At 32.1% G+C, this 20,399-nt stretch overlaps 1 protein-coding gene across 2 annotated transcripts in view; it reads right to left on the minus strand.

Moving 5' to 3' along the window:
* Nucleotides 1-20,399, minus strand: part of LOC145939407 (dipeptidase 1) — a 167,235-nt gene that overhangs the window by 2,358 nt on the left and 144,478 nt on the right. For both annotated transcript variants that reach the window (XM_083043690.1, XM_083043689.1), the window contains 6 exons: nucleotides 3,923-4,252; nucleotides 2,697-2,829; nucleotides 2,391-2,579; nucleotides 1,787-1,989; nucleotides 784-944; nucleotides 363-492 (listed from right to left, as the gene is read on the minus strand). In XM_083043690.1, the coding sequence (XP_082899816.1) occupies nucleotides 363-492; nucleotides 784-944; nucleotides 1,787-1,989; nucleotides 2,391-2,579; nucleotides 2,697-2,829; nucleotides 3,923-4,252 (1,146 nt within the window). The remainder of the gene's footprint in view (nucleotides 1-362; nucleotides 493-783; nucleotides 945-1,786; nucleotides 1,990-2,390; nucleotides 2,580-2,696; nucleotides 2,830-3,922; nucleotides 4,253-20,399) is intronic.

Consider the following 20,399-nt stretch of genomic DNA (forward strand, 5'->3'; position numbering starts at 1 on the left):
CATATAATATTAATACCTATAATATTTTATAAAACTATCATTATTTACATTTAGACATTTATTTTAAAAAATATTATTTCTCGTTCTATTTTTTATTGCTAAAGATTATTACGGATGAACAGTAAAAGAGAAATAGTAATGATAAGCACATCGCGCGATGAAAATTTGTTATCATCAGTCTTGCCTTTTGCCAAATATTTATGGAAAACAATTTATGATCACTGAGAAACATTGTGTAATCGTGTAATGCAGTGAGACGTAGCGGCATGCATTGCTACGACAGAATTATGATGGTATTAAGGCACGTCAGAACGCCACGGCATGCATATACAACTGTACCTCAGACCTTAATTGACTCTAACCTGTGTGAGAACTCGTAATAAATTCAAGCCGGCGACTTTCTTTAGGTCAAGTACATTCCATTTGCCGCTACGGAGAAGTTCGGAGAACAGTTCGGGATATTTCGAGACGTCTTCAAGACCACGAGGGGTTCTATGAAGGAAAAAATCTTTTATACGAAATTATATGTTTTTTTAAAACAGCTTATCAATTATAAAAAATTACACTAAACACAATTCATTTAAAAATTACTCTGTAGATAAAAGATTAGCTTTCTCCATCGAAGAATTCTATGATTGTTGTACTTTGACAATTGAATTCCGGGTTAAATAATTTTTGTTGAAGCACTATTACATGCAAATTGTTCGAGGGGATCAGAGATATGATATTTGACATTTATTTCGAAATTATTCTCTCATTAATTAATTCGCCTCTTCGACATACTTGTTGATGCCGTCGAAATCCCCGCCGACTCCGATATGGTCCACGCCGATCAGGTTTCTAATGTAATATATGTGCTCAGCCACGTCCGAGACACTGGCTTGAGGTCCGCATTTCACGAAATAATTGTAAAACGTGACCATCACCAGCCCGCCGTTATCAGCCTGGAAACAAGTACGTGATGGTATAAAGAAGAGCCCGTAATTCCAACGTTCCACGATTTGAACGTGTTTCGCGCTGCCGCACCGGGAATTTCAAGCCAGTCCAGCCCGATGAAAGCTTGTGTAACACCTAATTTTCCGTCGGTGCACAGGGAAAGCTGTAACTTGGTTGTACCTTTGCCCCGGAAACGAAACGAGTACGAAACGACAGAGGGATCGATAGAAAATCGACGAGAAAGGAGACCTCGTTAACATGGTATCGTATTCCATACCATCGACTCGGTGCCGTTAATTTTCGACTTTGATAATTCGCCTCGTAACGAGCCGAGGCAAGCCGAGCGTTTCTTAATGAGGCACAAAACTCGACAATAGAGAACGAAATCGTTGCTAGTAAATGTTTCATGCTGCTACTCAAACTTTGGCCGTTGCTTTGGGATAATTACCCGTCCAAAAAGAGAGAGAGAGAGAGAGAGAGAAAAAAATAGAACTAGCAAAAAGAATTTTAAATTTTATCTTCGTCACGTTGTATTGTTCTTTTTTTGTGTCGCCAATTTAACTTTGCGTCTACGAGGTGCGAATTTTGACGCAAGAAAAATTTCCGATGAGAAATTCATCATTCTTATACAATTATTAATGCTATTATTGTACAAACAATTTTATATGAAAAGTATAAATTACAGTATAATAATTTTTATATAATTTTGAGTTTTTGTAAGCTATATCGTAATCGAAAAATTTCTTTTCTATTTCCTTTATAAGAAGCTAGGCAATTTAAAAAAAATAGAGAGAAAATAAAAGTAATGAAGAATGAATTTTATGGATTGTAGAAATGTCTGTATACTTACCAGCTGCTTAAGAATGTCGTCTGGCACATTTCTAGAGGAATTACAAATGGCGAACGCTGAAGAGTGTGAAAAAATGAGCGGCGCTCTACTGACCCTAAGAGCATCTCTCATGGTCGCCCTCGCAGTGTGGCTGAGGTCTATCAACATTCCAAGCCTATTCATTTCTTGAACTACCGCTTTGCCGAATGTCGTCAGACCTCCGCCTGGAAAATATATCAAAGTTATTTCGTTCTTTATGTGTGTTTTTTGTGAAATTATACATGAAAAAAGTTGTGATATACATCTCTCCGAGAAATCAGTTAAATATTATTAATACAAAATAATTATCATATATACTATCTAATCTTTATTTCAATATATAATCATTTTTTCATTAAGTAGAAAAATATTTTAATAGATTTCACGTGAAATAAAAGTTGAAATATATTTCATAAATTAGAAGAGAAAGAGAGAAAATGTACAAGTAGAGAGAAATATTTTAAATTTCCACCAAACTTTTGTTTGATATCTTAAGTAGTTGGGAGTGTTTATGAGATTAAGTTCGCGAGTTTTAGCTCCGCTAATTCTGAAAAGGATGTTTATTTCAAACTCGCGTTCAATTTACCATCTCCGTCGTCGTCTTCTACCGACGAACTTCTCGCCCACGGTGTGTTGCAAGTGTGTGTCAGCGTGAGGTATCGTACACCCAACTGGTAGAGCGTTCTTAAAACGGCTAAACTACTTCCTAGACTATGCCCACCCTCCACTCCAATCAGGGAGGCTATTCTACCTCGCCCGTGAGCTTCCAAAATCTCTAGAAATTAGAAATATAGTTGAATAAAGTTGTCGATTGCGTCAAATTATTTTCTGTAGAACGGCTGCTTTTACGTTCTGTTCTATATGTTTCGCCATTACGGCGAACAATACTCACCCCTCGTCGATGCAGCGAACTGCATGTGCTGGGAATATTTTTCTATGAGTCTTTTAATGAGATCTACCTGTTCTAGAGTCAACTGGACCGCGTTAAGATGCTGAGAATCGCATGGAACGTAGGCGGCCCAAAACTGAAAAAAAAAAAAAAAAATTTACATGATGTTATATTACTTATAGGTTTTTCTAAGAAAACGAACTACAGGACATTTACTTTCTTGCATTTTATTTTCAACAAATTGTTATAAATAATTGTCGAAAAGAATTGTCACACACAGCATATTTCTTTTTGACATATTTAAAGAGAATCGATAAAAACATATTAAGAAAAGTGTGTTGTAGAATGCATATTTAAAAATTTTAAATATATTATTTTACTTTTTAATCGTAGGTTGACAGATCGTTAATTAAAAACGAAAATAATTTGGACTATATATTATACATATAATACATTTTATAAATATATATTATATAATAGAAAAAATGTGCAAAAGAATGCAGTTTTAATATTGCTATGCAATAATGTTTTCACTTGATGTCAGAATGTAAATGATGTGAAAGTTAAAGAACGTTTAATCTTATTTAAAAAAGAAACCTAAATAAAAAATAATAATATAATTCAAAGAAAAAGTAATATCCCATATGAAATTGCAGTGTATTATCGAAATGGCTAAAAATAGTATCGACAATATTCTGGCGCCAGGAGACGCATTAGATCACTATATATGTATATTGGGCCATATGTATGTACATGTATGTATGAGTGTATATGTGTATGTGTGTGCGAGCATGACACGCGCTTAATGCTCGCATCATTCAGACCTAACGAGCTCTTGAGTGCTCGTATGCGACGATAATCGATGCATTCAATCCGTCACGCTCATAATATTGCCGACACCCAAAACCCGTCTCTAGCAGTCATCTCTAGCATAGCTTCCGGAAAATGATCGATAATCCTAAATTGCTTATTACATTGCACAGTGATATAATTCGTTTCTTAAATTACACGGGCGCTAATGCTGCCAGATTAATATTAACAAAGATTATCAAGTATGATAATGCTTTAAATTAAATATTTATATTAAAGAAATTTCGATCACTTATTTTAATTTTTATAATAATAATCATACTTCTTTTTTTTAATATTAACTCAAATTTTTTTATTGTCAAGACATTTAATATTGAATATTAAAAACTGCAATGTTCAATCATGTTTATAGTAATTACCTGACCGCCCACCATGCCTTCCCGCAATCTGACCAGATCGGTTTGACTCCAAGCGCTTTTGCTCCAGGGCGCGACTTGACGCAAGTCTCTGTCAAAGTCGAAGTCCGCCAGTTGATTGTGCAGGAAATTGCGGATGTTCCACGGTAAGTCATTGTGGCCGTCGATCAAAGGCACCTCGGAAAGAACCTGCCGAACGGTGTCCAATCGCTCACGCGGCGATGTCAGGAGCGCGAGCTCCCCATCCGCTGGACGTGGCCCGACTCTGCCCACCCAAGTGCCAATCGACAGTATAATCACGCTTACTGTCCATACACCACTCTGGCCGCTACTCTGAAATAAGAAATAACAAATAATGCGATTAATCTTCAAGTCTTGGCTACTTTTACGCAATAAAAAGAAGAAAAAAATTAATTGTCCATTAAAAAGGTTGTGAAATATGAATGTTTCTTTCATTGATAAAGATATATAGAGTAAATGTAGAGTATGTATTATATAATTGATTATAGTACAAAATCAGATTATTCTTATTTATAAAAACTAGAACAACACAAGCGCGCGCTACGCGCGCGCCATTCTTCAATTTTATATTAAAAAGAATGATATTATAAAAATGATATTTTTATATAAAGTTTGTTTAAATTTGATTAACATTTTTGGACAGAAATCAGATAATTAAAGCGTTAATTTGCTAATTAAATTTTAAAATAAAAATATGTTATAAAAATTAAAAATGTTATAAATAATATTACAAATAATATGTTTACTACTTAAAACTCGAATAATATATTTCATTGTGTGCAGATATAACTTTTATATATATAATACAATGTATTATCGAAATATACAAGCAATAAATTTTTGCCTATTCTTCGAATATCAAAAATCGATATTTTGTAGCAGCGGATCCTATATGGCGCAAACTTTTATTATATATCAAATAAAAGAATTTGCACGCTCGTATCTATTTAGTATAAAAATAATCTGCAAACAACGTACTATTGAAAAAAACAAGCAATAAATTATATTGGTTCTTTATATTAAATAAATACGAGCATGCAAATTATTTTATATAATATACATAATATAAGTCTGCGCAGTGTAGGGTTCGCGGCTACAAAGTTTTATCTTTAAATATACTAAAAAAGAAAAAAATTCATCGCTTGTTTTTTGTTAATAGTTCAACATTGTATGCAGATTACTTTTATACCAAACAGATTCGAGCTGACAAGTTTTTTTTATATAATACACATAATATAAGTCTGAGTTTTATAGGTCCGCGGCAATAAAGTATACATTTTTAATATTTCAATAAGAGACAAAAATTCATCGCTTGTTCTTATTAATAGTACATTTTATGCAGATTACTTTTATACCAAATATATTCGAGCTTACAAATTTTTTCGTTTAATACACATAATATAATTCTGCTTTATATAAGGTTCGCGTTAAAAAAGTATCAATTTTTAATATTTTAAAAAGAGCCAAAAATTAATTGATTGTTTTTTTTAATAGTACATTTTATACAGATTGCTTTTATACTAAACAGATTCGAGGGTACAAATTATTTCGTTTAATACACATAGTATATTTCTTCGTTATACAGGGTTCACGATAAAAAAGTATCGATTTTTAATATTTTAAAGAGAAACAAAAATTAATTGATTGTTTTTTTTAATAGTACATTATATGCAGATTATTACTGTACCAAATAGATTCAAGCCTACAAATTTTTTTATTTAATACACAAAATATGAATCTAAGTTTAATGGGTTCGCAGCTATAAAGTATCGATTTTTAATATTTTAAAATAAGCAAAAAATTAATCTTTTATATATTTCAAAAGTGTAATGTTTGCAGATTATTTTGATACCATAAGCATACCAGAGTACAACCTTTTTGTTCTAATATACGTAAAATGAATTCGCACTGTACGGGGTCCGCGGTTAAAAAATTTTAATTTTTAATATTTAGAAACGAGCCAAAAATTAATCTTATATATATTTCAACACTACATTATATGCACATTATGATGGTACCATCAGCATACCAGCGTACAAACTTTTTGGTATAATACACGTAATATAATTGTGCGCCGTATTGGAACAGCCGCTTAAAAATTTTAATTTTCAATATTTTAAAACGAGCCAAAAATTAATCTTTTATATATTTAACAGTACATTATATGCACATTATGATGGTACCATCAGCATTCCTGCGTACAAACTTTTTGGTATAATTCACGTAATAATATTGTGCGCCGTATGGGATCCGCGCCATATAAATTTTAATTTTCAATATTTAGAAACGAGCCAAAAATTAATCGTTTATATATTTCAACAGTACATTATATGCACATTATGATGGTACCATCAGCATACCAGCGTACAAACTTTTTGGTATAATGCACGTAATTTTATTGTGCGCCGTATGGGATCCGCGTCATATAAATTTAAATTTTCGATATTTAGAAACGAGCCAAAAATTGATCGTTTATATATTTCAAGAGTACATTATATACACATTATGATGGTACCATCAGCATTCCAGCGTAACAACTTTTTGGTATAATGCACGTAATATTATTGTGCGCCGTAAGGGATCCGCGCCATATAAATATTAATTTTCAATATTTAGAAACGAGCCAAAAATTAATCGTTTATAGATTTCAAGAGTACATTATATGCACATTATGATGGTACCATCAGCATACCAGAGTACAGACTTTTTGGTATAATTCACGTAATATTATTGAGCGCCGTATGGGGTCAGCGGCTTAAAAATTTTAATTTTCAATATTTTAAAACGAGCCAAAAATTATTATTTTATATATTACAACAGTACATTATATGCACATTATGATGGTACCATCAGCATTCCAGCGTACAAACTTTTTGGTATAATTCACGTAATAATATTGTGCGCCGTATGGGATCCGCGCCATATAAATTTTAATTTTCAATATTTAGATACGAGCCAAAAATTAATCGTTTATATATTTCAACAGTACATTATATGCACATTATGATGGTACCATCAGCATTCCAGCGTAACAACTTTTTGGTATAATTCACGTAATAATATTGTGCGCCGTATGGGATCCGCGCCATAAAAATATTAATTTTCAATATTTAGAAACGAGCCAAAAATTAATCGTTTATAGATTTCAAGAGTACATTATATGCACATTATGATGGTACCATCAGCATACTAGCGTACAGACTTTTTGGTATAATTCACGTAATATTATTGTGCGCCGAATGGGATCCGTGACATATAAATTTTAATTTTCAATATTTAGAAACGAGCCAAAAATTAATCGTTTATATATTTCAACAGTACATTATATGCACATTATGATGGTACCATCAGCATACCAGCGTACAAACTTTTTGGTATAATGCACGTAATTTTATTGTGCGCCGTATGGGATACGCGCCATATAAATTTTAATTTTCAATATTTAGAAACGAGCCAAAAATTAATCGTTTATATATTTCAACAGTACATTATATGCACATTATGATGGTACCATCAGCATACCAGCGTACAGACTTTTTGGTATAATTCACGTAATATTATTGTGCGCCGAATGGGATCCGTGCCATATAAATTTTAATTTTCAATATTTAGAAACGAGCCAAAAATTAATCGTTTATATATTTCAACAGTACATTATATGCACATTATGATGGTACCATCAGCATACCAGCGTACAAACTTTTTGGTATAATGCACGTAATTTTATTGTGCGCCGTATGGGATCCGCGCCATATAAATATTAATTTTCAATATTTAGAAACGAGCCAAAAATTAATCGTTTATATATTTCAACAGTACATTATATGCACATTATGATGGTACCATCAGCATACCAGCGTACAGACTTTTTGGTATAATTCACGTAATATTATTGTGCGCCGTATGGGATCCGCGCCATATAAATTTTAATTTTCAATATTTAGAAACGAGCCAAAAATTAATCGTTTATATATTTCAACAGTACATTATATGCACAATATGATGGTACCATCAGCATTCCAGCGTAACAACTTTTTGGTATAATACACGTAATATTATTGAGCGCCGTATGGGGTCAGCGGCTTAAAAATTTTAATTTTCAATATTTTAAAACGAGCCAAAAATAATTCTTTTATATATTTCAACAGTACATTATATGCACATTATGATGGTACCATCAGCATACCAGCGTACAAACTTTTTGGTATAATGCACGTAATTTTATTGTGCGCCGTATGGGATCCGCGCCATATAAATTTTTATTTTCGATATTTAGAAACGAGCCAAAAATTGATCGTTTATATATTTCAAGAGTACATTATATGCACATTATGATGGTACCATCAGCATACCAGCGTACAAACTTTTTGGTATAATGCACGTAATTTTATTGTGCGCCGTATGGGATCCGCGCCATATAAATATTAATTTTCAATATTTAAAAACGAGCCAAAAATTAATCGTTTATAGATTTCAAGAGTACATTATATGCACATTATGATGATACCATCAGCATACCAGAGTACAGACTTTTTGGTATAATGCACATAATATTATTGTGCGCCGTATGGGATACGCGCCATACAAATTTTAATTTTCAATATTTAGAAACGAGCCAAAAATTAATCGTTTATATATTTCAAGAGTACATTATATACACATTATGATGGTACCATCAGCATACCAGCGTACAGACTTTTTGGTATAATTCACGTAATAATATTGTGCGCCGTATGGGATCCGTGACATATAAATTTTAATTTTCAATATTTAGAAACGAGCCAAAAATTAATCGTTTATATATTTCAACAGTACATTATATGCACATTATGATGGTACCATCAGCATACCAGCGTACAAACTTTTTGGTATAATGCACGTAATTTTATTGTGCGCCGTATGGGATCCGCGCCATATAAATTTTAATTTTCAATATTTAGAAACGAGCCAAAAATTAATCGTTTATATATTTCAACAGTACATTATATGCACATTATGATGGTACCATCAGCATACCAGCGTACAGACTTTTTGGTATAATTCACGTAAATTTATTGTGCGCCGTATGGGATCCGCGCCATATAAATTTTAATTTTCAATATTTAGAAACGAGCCAAAAATTAATCGTTTATATATTTCAACAGTACATTATATGCACAATATGATGGTACCATCAGCATTCCAGCGTAACAACTTTTTGGTATAATACACGTAATATTATTGAGCGCCGTATGGGGTCAGCGGCTTAAAAATTTTAATTTTCAATATTTTAAAACGAGCCAAAAATAATTCTTTTATATATTTCAACAGTACATTATATGCACATTATGATGGTACCATCAGCATACCAGCGTACAAACTTTTTGGTATAATGCACGTAATTTTATTGTGCGCCGTATGGGATCCGCGCCATATAAATTTTAATTTTCGATATTTAGAAACGAGCCAAAAATTGATCGTTTATATATTTCAAGAGTACATTATATGCACATTATGATGGTACCATCAGCATACCAGCGTACAAACTTTTTGGTATAATGCACGTAATTTTATTGTGCGCCGTATGGGATCCGCGCCATATAAATATTAATTTTCAATATTTAAAAACGAGCCAAAAATTAATCGTTTATAGATTTCAAGAGTACATTATATGCACATTATGATGATACCATCAGCATACCAGAGTACAGACTTTTTGGTATAATGCACATAATATTATTGTGCGCCGTATGGGATACGCGCCATACAAATTTTAATTTTCAATATTTAGAAACGAGCCAAAAATTAATCGTTTATATATTTCAACAGTACATTATATGCACAATATGATGGTACCATCAGCATTCCAGCGTAACAACTTTTTGGTATAATACACGTAATATTATTGAGCGCCGTATGGGGTCAGCGGCTTAAAAATTTTAATTTTCAATATTTTAAAACGAGCCAAAAATTATTATTTTATATATTTCAACAGTACATTATATGCACATTATGATGGTACCATCAGCATACCAGAGTACAAACTTTTTGGTATAATGCACGTAATTTTATTGTGCGCCGTATGGGATCCGCGTCATATAAATTTTAATTTTCGATATTTAGAAACGAGCCAAAAATTAATCGTTTATAGATTTCAAGAGTACATTATATGCACATTATGATGGTACCATCAGCATTCCAGCGTAACAACTTTTTGGTATAATGCACGTAATATTATTGTGCGCCGTATGGGATCCGCGCCATATAAATATTAATTTTCAATATTTAGAAACGAGCCAAAAATTAATCGTTTATAGATTTCAAGAGTACATTATATGCACATTATGATGGTACCATCAGCATACCAGAGTACAGACTTTTTGGTATAATTCACGTAATATTATTGAGCGCCATATGGGGTCAGCGGCTTAAAAATTTTAATTTTCAATATTTTAAAATGAGCCAAAAATTATTATTTTATATATTTCAACAGTACATTATATGCACATTATGATGGTACCATCAGCATTCCAGCGTACAAACTTTTTGGTATAATTCACGTAATAATATTGTGCGCCGTATGGGATCCGCGCCATATAAATTTTAATTTTCAATATTTAGATACGAGCCAAAAATTAATCGTTTATATATTTCAACAGTACATTATATGCACATTATGATGGTACCATCAGCATTCAAGCGTAACAACTTTTTGGTATAATTCACGTAATAATATTGTGCGCCGTATGGGATCCGCGCCATATAAATATTAATTTTCAATATTTAGAAACGAGCCAAAAATTAATCGTTTATAGATTTCAAGAGAACATTATATGCACATTATGATGGTACCATCAGCATACTAGCGTACAGACTTTTTGGTATAATTCACGTAATATTATTGTGCGCCGTATGGGATCCGCGCCATATAAATTTTAATTTTCAATATTTAGAAACGAGCCAAAAATTAATCGTTTATATATTTCAACAGTACATTATATGCACATTATGATGGTACCATCAGCATTCCAGCGTAACAAATTTTTGGTATAATACACGTAATATTATTGAGCGCCGTATGGGGTCAGCGGCTTAAAAATTTTAATTTTCAATATTTTAAAACGAGCCAAAAATTATTCTTTTATATATTTCAACAGTACATTATATGCACATTATGATGGTACCATCAGCATTCCAGCGTAACAACTTTTTGGTATAATGCACGTAATATTATTGTGCGCCGTATGGGATCCGCGCCACATAAATTTTAATTTTCAATATTTAGAAACGAGCCAAAAATTAATCGTTTATATATTTCAACAGTACATTATATGCACATTATGATGGTACCATCAGCATTCCAGCGTAACAACTTTTTGGTATAATTCACGTAATAATATTGTGCGCCGTATGGGATCCGCGCCATATAAATATTAATTTTCAATATTTAGAAACGAGCCAAAAATTAATCGTTTATAGATTTCAAGAGTACATTATATGCACATTATGATGGTACCATCAGCATACCAGCGTACAGACTTTTTGGTATAATTCACGTAATATTATTGTGCGCCGTATGGGATCCGAGCCATATAAATTTTAATTTTCAATATTTAGAAACGAGCCAAAAATTAATCGTTTATATATTTCAAGAGTACATTATATACACATTATGATGGTACCATCAGCATTCCAGCGTACAAACTTTTTGGTATAATTCACGTAATATAATTGTGCGCTGTATGGGATCCGCGCCATATAAATTTTAATTTTCATATTTAGAAACGAGCCAAAAATTAATCGTTTATATATTTCAACAGTACATTATATGCACATTATGATGGTACCATCAGCATAACAGCGTACAAACTTTTTGGTGTAATGCACGTAATATTATTGTGCGCCGTATGGGATCCGCGCCATATAAATTTTAATTTTCAATATTTAGAAACGAGCAAAAATTAATCGTTTATATATTTCAACAGTACATTATATGCACATTATGATGGTACCATCAGCATTCCAGCGTAACAACTTTTTGGTATAATACACGTAATAATATTGAGCGCCGTATGGGGTCAGCGGCTTAAAAATATTAATTTTCAATATTTAGAAACGAGCCAAAAATTAATCGTTTATAGATTTCAAGAGTACATTATATGCACATTATGATGGTACCATCAGCATACCAGCGTACAGACTTTTTGGTATAATTCACGTAATATTATTGTGCGCCGTATGGGATCCGCGCCATATAAATTTTAATTTTCAATATTTAGAAACGAGCCAAAAATTAATCGTTTATATAATTCAACAGTACATTATATGCACATTATGATGGTACCATCAGCATTCCAGCGTAACAACTTTTTGGTATAATGCACGTAATATTATTGTGCGCCGTATGGGATCCGCGCCATATAAATATTAATTTTCAATATTTAGAAACGAGCCAAAAATTAATAGTTTATATATTTCAAGAGTACATTATATACACATTATGATGGTACCATCAGCATACCAGCGTACAGACTTTTTGGTATAATTCACGTAATATTATTGAGCGCCGTATGGGGTCAGCGGCTTAAAAATTTTAATTTTCAATATTTTAAAACGAGCCAAAAATTATTATTTTATATATTTCAACAGTACATTATATGCACATTATGATGGTACCATCAGCATTCCAGCGTACAAACTTTTTGGTATAATTCACGTAATATTATTGTGCGCTGTATGGGATCCGCGCCATATAAATTTTAATTTTCAATATTTAGAAACGAGCCAAAAATTAATCGTTTATATATTTCAACAGTACATTATATGCACATAATGATGGTACCATCAGCATACCAGCGTACAAACTTTTTGGTGTAATGCACGTAATATTATTGTGCGCCGTATGGGATCCGCGCCATATAAATTTTAATTTTCAATATTTAGAAACGAGCCAAAAATTAATCGTTTATAGATTTCAAGAGTACATTATATGCACATTATGATGGTACCATCAGCATACCAGCGTACAGACTTTTTGGTATAATTCACGTAATATTATTGTGCGCCGTATGGGATCCGAGCCATATAAATTTTAATTTTCAATATTTAGAAACGAGCCAAAAATTAATCGTTTATATATTTCAACAGTACATTATATGCACATTATGATGGTACCATCAGCATACCAGCGTACAAACTTTTTGGTGTAATGCACGTAATATTATTGTGCGCCGTATGGGATCCGCGCCATATAAATTTTAATTTTCAATATTTAGAAACGAGCCAAAAATTAATCGTTTATATATTTCAACAGTACATTATATGCACATTATGATGGTACCATCAGCATTCCAGCGTAACAACTTTTTGGTATAATTCACGTAATATTATTGTGCGCCGTATGGGATCCGCGCCACATAAATTTTAATTTTCAATATTTAGAAACGAGTCAAAAATTAATCGTTTATATATTTCAACAGTACATTATATGCACATTATGATGGTACCATCAGCATTCCAGCGTAACAACTTTTTGGTATAATTCACGTAATAATATTGTGCGCCGTATGGGATCCGCGCCATATAAATATTAATTTTCAATATTTAGAAACGAGCCAAAAATTAATCGTTTAAAGATTTCAAGAGTACATTATATGCACATTATGATGGTACCATCAGCATACCAGCGTACAGACTTTTTGGTATAATTCACGTAATATTATTGTGCGCCGTATGGGATCCGCGCCATATAAATTTTAATTTTCAATATTTAGAAACGAGCCAAAAATTAATCGTTTATAGATTTCAAGAGTACATTATATGCACATTATGATGGTACCATCAGCATACCAGCGTACAGACTTTTTTGTATAATTCACGTAATATTATTGTGCGCCGTATGGGATCCGCGCCATATAAATTTTAATTTTCAATATTTAGAAACGAGCCAAAAATTAATAGTTTATATATTTCAACAGTACATTATATCCACATTATGATGGTACCATCAGCATACCAGCGTACAATCTTTTTGGTATAATGCACGTAATATTATTGTGCGCCGTATGGGATCCGCGCCATATAAATTTTAATTTTCAATATTTAGAAACGAGCCAAAAATTAATCGTTTATATATTTCAAGAGTACATTATATACACATTATGATGGTACCATCAGCATACCAGCGTACAGACTTTTTGGTATAATTCACGTAATATTATTGTGCGCCGTATGGGATCCGCGCCATATAAATATTAATTTTCAATATTTAGAAACGAGCCAAAAATTAATCGTTTATATATTTCAACAGTACATTATATGCACATTATGATGGTACCATCAGCATACCAGCGTACAGACTTTTTGGTATAATTCACGTAATATTATTGTGCGCCGTATGGGATCCGCGCCATATAAATTTTAATTTTCAATATTTAGAAACGAGCCAAAAATTAATCGTTTATATATTTCAACAGTACATTATATGCACAATATGATGGTACCATCAGCATTCCAGCGTAACAACTTTTTGGTATAATACACGTAATATTATTGAGCGCCGTATGGGGTCAGCGGCTTAAAAATTTTAATTTTCAATATTTTAAAACGAGCCAAAAATAATTCTTTTATATATTTCAACAGTACATTATATGCACATTATGATGGTACCATCAGCATACCAGCGTACAAACTTTTTGGTATAATGCACGTAATTTTATTGTGCGCCGTATGGGATCCGCGCCATATCAATTTTTATTTTCGATATTTAGAAACGAGCCAAAAATTGATCGTTTATATATTTCAAGAGTACATTATATGCACATTATGATGGTACCATCAGCATACCAGCGTACAAACTTTTTGGTATAATGCACGTAATTTTATTGTGCGCCGTATGGGATCCGCGCCATATAAATATTAATTTTCAATATTTAAAAACGAGCCAAAAATTAATCGTTTATAGATTTCAAGAGTACATTATATGCACATTATGATGATACCATCAGCATACCAGAGTACAGACTTTTTGGTATAATGCACATAATATTATTGTGCGCCGTATGGGATACGCGCCATACAAATTTTAATTTTTAATATTTAGAAACGAGCCAAAAATTAATCGTTTATATATTTCAAGAGTACATTATATACACATTATGATGGTACCATCAGCATACCAGCGTACAGACTTTTTGGTATAATTCACGTAATAATATTGTGCGCCGTATGGGATCCGTGACATATAAATTTTAATTTTCAATATTTAGAAACGAGCCAAAAATTAATCGTTTATATATTTCAACAGTACATTATATGCACATTATGATGGTACCATCAGCATACCAGCGTACAAACTTTTTGGTATAATGCACGTAATTTTATTGTGCGCCGTATGGGATCCGCGCCATATAAATTTTAATTTTCAATATTTAGAAACGAGCCAAAAATTAATCGTTTATATATTTCAACAGTACATTATATGCACATTATGATGGTACCATCAGCATACCAGCGTACAGACTTTTTGGTATAATTCACGTAAATTTATTGTGCGCCGTATGGGATCCGCGCCATATAAATTTTAATTTTCAATATTTAGAAACGAGCCAAAAATTAATCGTTTATATATTTCAACAGTACATTATATGCACAATATGATGGTACCATCAGCATTCCAGCGTAACAACTTTTTGGTATAATACACGTAATATTATTGAGCGCCGTATGGGGTCAGCGGCTTAAAAATTTTAATTTTCAATATTTTAAAACGAGCCAAAAATAATTCTTTTATATATTTCAACAGTACATTATATGCACATTATGATGGTACCATCAGCATACCAGCGTACAAACTTTTTGGTATAATGCACGTAATTTTATTGTGCGCCGTATGGGATCCGCGCCATATAAATTTTAATTTTCGATATTTAGAAACGAGCCAAAAATTGATCGTTTATATATTTCAAGAGTACATTATATGCACATTATGATGGTACCATCAGCATACCAGCGTACAAACTTTTTGGTATAATGCACGTAATTTTATTGTGCGCCGTATGGGATCCGCGCCATATAAATATTAATTTTCAATATTTAAAAACGAGCCAAAAATTAATCGTTTATAGATTTCAAGAGTACATTATATGCACATTATGATGATACCATCAGCATACCAGAGTACAGACTTTTTGGTATAATGCACATAATATTATTGTGCGCCGTATGGGATACGCGCCATACAAATTTTAATTTTCAATATTTAGAAACGAGCCAAAAATTAATCGTTTATATATTTCAACAGTACATTATATGCACAATATGATGGTACCATCAGCATTCCAGCGTAACAACTTTTTGGTATAATACACGTAATATTATTGAGCGCCGTATGGGGTCAGCGGCTTAAAAATTTTAATTTTCAATATTTTAAAACGAGCCAAAAATTATTATTTTATATATTTCAACAGTACATTATATGCACATTATGATGGTACCATCAGCATACCAGAGTACAAACTTTTTGGTATAATGCACGTAATTTTATTGTGCGCCGTATGGGATCCGCGTCATATAAATTTTAATTTTCGATATTTAGAAACGAGCCAAAAATTAATCGTTTATAGATTTCAAGAGTACATTATATGCACATTATGATGGTACCATCAGCATTCCAGCGTAACAACTTTTTGGTATAATGCACGTAATATTATTGTGCGCCGTATGGGATCCGCGCCATATAAATATTAATTTTCAATATTTAGAAACGAGCCAAAAATTAATCGTTTATAGATTTCAAGAGTACATTATATGCACATTATGATGGTACCATCAGCATACCAGAGTACAGACTTTTTGGTATAATTCACGTAATATTATTGAGCGCCATATGGGGTCAGCGGCTTAAAAATTTTAATTTTCAATATTTTAAAATGAGCCAAAAATTATTATTTTATATATTTCAACAGTACATTATATGCACATTATGATGGTACCATCAGCATTCAAGCGTAACAACTTTTTGGTATAATTCACGTAATAATATTGTGCGCCGTATGGGATCCGCGCCATATAAATATTAATTTTCAATATTTAGAAACGAGCCAAAAATTAATCGTTTATAGATTTCAAGAGAACATTATATGCACATTATGATGGTACCATCAGCATACTAGCGTACAGACTTTTTGGTATAATTCACGTAATATTATTGTGCGCCGTATGGGATCCGCGCCATATAAATTTTAATTTTCAATATTTAGAAACGAGCCAAAAATTAATCGTTTATATATTTCAACAGTACATTATATGCACATTATGATGGTACCATCAGCATTCCAGCGTAACAAATTTTTGGTATAATACACGTAATATTATTGAGCGCCGTATGGGGTCAGCGGCTTAAAAATTTTAATTTTCAATATTTTAAAACGAGCCAAAAATTATTCTTTTATATATTTCAACAGTACATTATATGCACATTATGATGGTACCATCAGCATTCCAGCGTAACAACTTTTTGGTATAATGCACGTAATATTATTGTGCGCCGTATGGGATCCGCGCCACATAAATTTTAATTTTCAATATTTAGAAACGAGCCAAAAATTAATCGTTTATATATTTCAACAGTACATTATATGCACATTATGATGGTACCATCAGCATTCCAGCGTAACAACTTTTTGGTATAATTCACGTAATAATATTGTGCGCCGTATGGGATCCGCGCCATATAAATATTAATTTTCAATATTTTAAAACGAGCCAAAAATTATTCTTTTATATATTTCAACAGTACATTATATGCACATTATGATGGTACCATCAGCATTCCAGCGTACAAACTTTTTGATATAATTCACGTAATAATATTGTGCGCCGTATGGGATCCGTGTCATATAAATTTTAATTTTCAATATTTAGAAACGAGCCAAAAATTAATCGTTTATATATTTCAAAAGTACATTATATGCACATTATGATCGTACCATCAGCATTCCAGCGTAACAACTTTTTGGTATAATGCACGTAATATTATTGTGCGCCGTATGGGATCCGCGCCACATAAATTTTAATTTTCAATATTTAGAAACGAGCCAAAAATTAATCGTTTATATATTTCAACAGTACATTATATGCACATTATGATGGTACCATCAGCATTCCAGCGTAACAACTTTTTGGTATAATTCACGTAATAATATTGTGCGCCGTATGGGATCCGCGCCATATAAATATTAATTTTCAATATTTAGAAACGAGCCAAAAATTAATCGTTTATAGATTTCAAGAGTACATTATATGCACATTATGATGGTACCATCAGCATACCAGCGTACAGACTTTTTGGTATAATTCACGTAATATTATTGTGCGCCGTATGGGATCCGAGCCATATAAATTTTAATTTTCAATATTTAGAAACGAGCCAAAAATTAATCGTTTATATATTTCAAGAGTACATTATATACACATTATGATGGTACCATCAGCATTCCAGCGTACAAACTTTTTGGTATAATTCACGTAATATTATTGTGCGCTGTATGGGATCCGCGCCATATAAATTTTAATTTTCATATTTAGAAACGAGCCAAAAATTAATCGTTTATATATTTCAACAGTACATTATATGCACATTATGATGGTACCATCAGCATACCAGCGTACAAACTTTTTGGTGTAATGCACGTAATATTATTGTGCGCCGTATGGGATCCGCGCCATATAAATTTTAATTTTCAATATTTAGAAACGAGCAAAAATTAATCGTTTATATATTTCAACAGTACATTATATGCACATTATGATGGTACCATCAGCATTCCAGCGTAACAACTTTTTGGTATAATACACGTAATAATATTGAGCGCCGTATGGGGTCAGCGGCTTAAAAATATTAATTTTCAATATTTAGAAACGAGCCAAAAATTAATCGTTTATAGATTTCAAGAGTACATTATATGCACATTATGATGGTACCATCAGCATACCAGCGTACAGACTTTTTGGTATAATTCACGTAATATTATTGTGCGCCGTATGGGATCCGCGCCATATAAATTTTAATTTTCAATATTTAGAAACGAGCCAAAAATTAATCGTTTATATAATTCAACAGTACATTATATGCACATTATGATGGTACCATCAGCATTCCAGCGTAACAACTTTTTGGTATAATGCACGTAATATTATTGTGCGCCGTATGGGATCCGCGCCATATAAATATTAATTTTCAATATTTAGAAACGAGCCAAAAATTAATAGTTTATATATTTCAAGAGTACATTATATACACATTATGATGGTACCATCAGCATACCAGCGTACAGACTTTTTGGTATAATTCACGTAATATTATTGAGCGCCGTATGGGGTCAGCGGCTTAAAAATTTTAATTTTCAATATTTTAAAACGAGCCAAAAATTATTATTTTATATATTTCAACAGTACATTATATGCACATTATGATGGTACCATCAGCATTCCAGCGTACAAACTTTTTGGTATAATTCACGTAATATTATTGTGCGCTGTATGGGATCCGCGCCATATAAATTTTAATTTTCAATATTTAGAAACGAGCCAAAAATTAATCGTTTATATATTTCAACAGTACATTATATGCACATAATGATGGTACCATCAGCATACCAGCGTACAAACTTTTTGGTGTAATGCACGTAATATTATTGTGCGCCGTATGGGATCCGCGCCATATAAATTTTAATTTTCAATATTTAGAAACGAGCCAAAAATTAATCGTTTATAGATTTCAAGAGTACATTATATGCACATTATGATGGTACCATCAGCATACCAGCGTACAGACTTTTTGGTATAATTCACGTAATATTATTGTGCGCCGTATGGGATCCGCGCCATATAAATATTAATTTTCAATATTTAGAAACGAGCCAAAAATTAATCGTTTATAGATTTCAAGAGTACATTATATGCACATTATGATGGTACCATCAGCATACCAGCGTACAGACTTTTTGGTATAATGCACGTAATATTATTGTGCGCCGTATGGGATCCGCGCCATATAAATATTAATTTTCATTATTTAGAAACGAGCCAAAAATTAATAGTTTATATATTTCAAGAGTACATTATATACACATTATGATGGTACCATCAGCATACCAGCGTACAGACTTTTTGGTATAATTCACGTAATATTATTGAGCGCCGTATGGGGTCAGCGGCTTAAAAATTTTAATTTTCAATATTTTAAAACGAGCCAAAAATTATTATTTTATATATTTCAACAGTACATTATATGCACATTATGATGGTACCATCAGCATTCCAGCGTACAAACTTTTTGGTATAATTCACGTAATATTATTGTGCGCCGTATGGGATCCGCGCCACATAAATTTTAATTTTCAATATTTAGAAACGAGCCAAAAATTAATCGTTTATATATTTCAACAGTACATTATATGCACATTATGATGGTACCATC

Source organism: Prenolepis imparis, unplaced genomic scaffold (assembly GCF_030444845.1).
Source record: "Prenolepis imparis isolate NDT839.2.m4 unplaced genomic scaffold, iyPreImpa1.0 SCAF_8, whole genome shotgun sequence".
Lineage (NCBI taxonomy): Eukaryota > Metazoa > Arthropoda > Insecta > Hymenoptera > Formicidae > Prenolepis > Prenolepis imparis.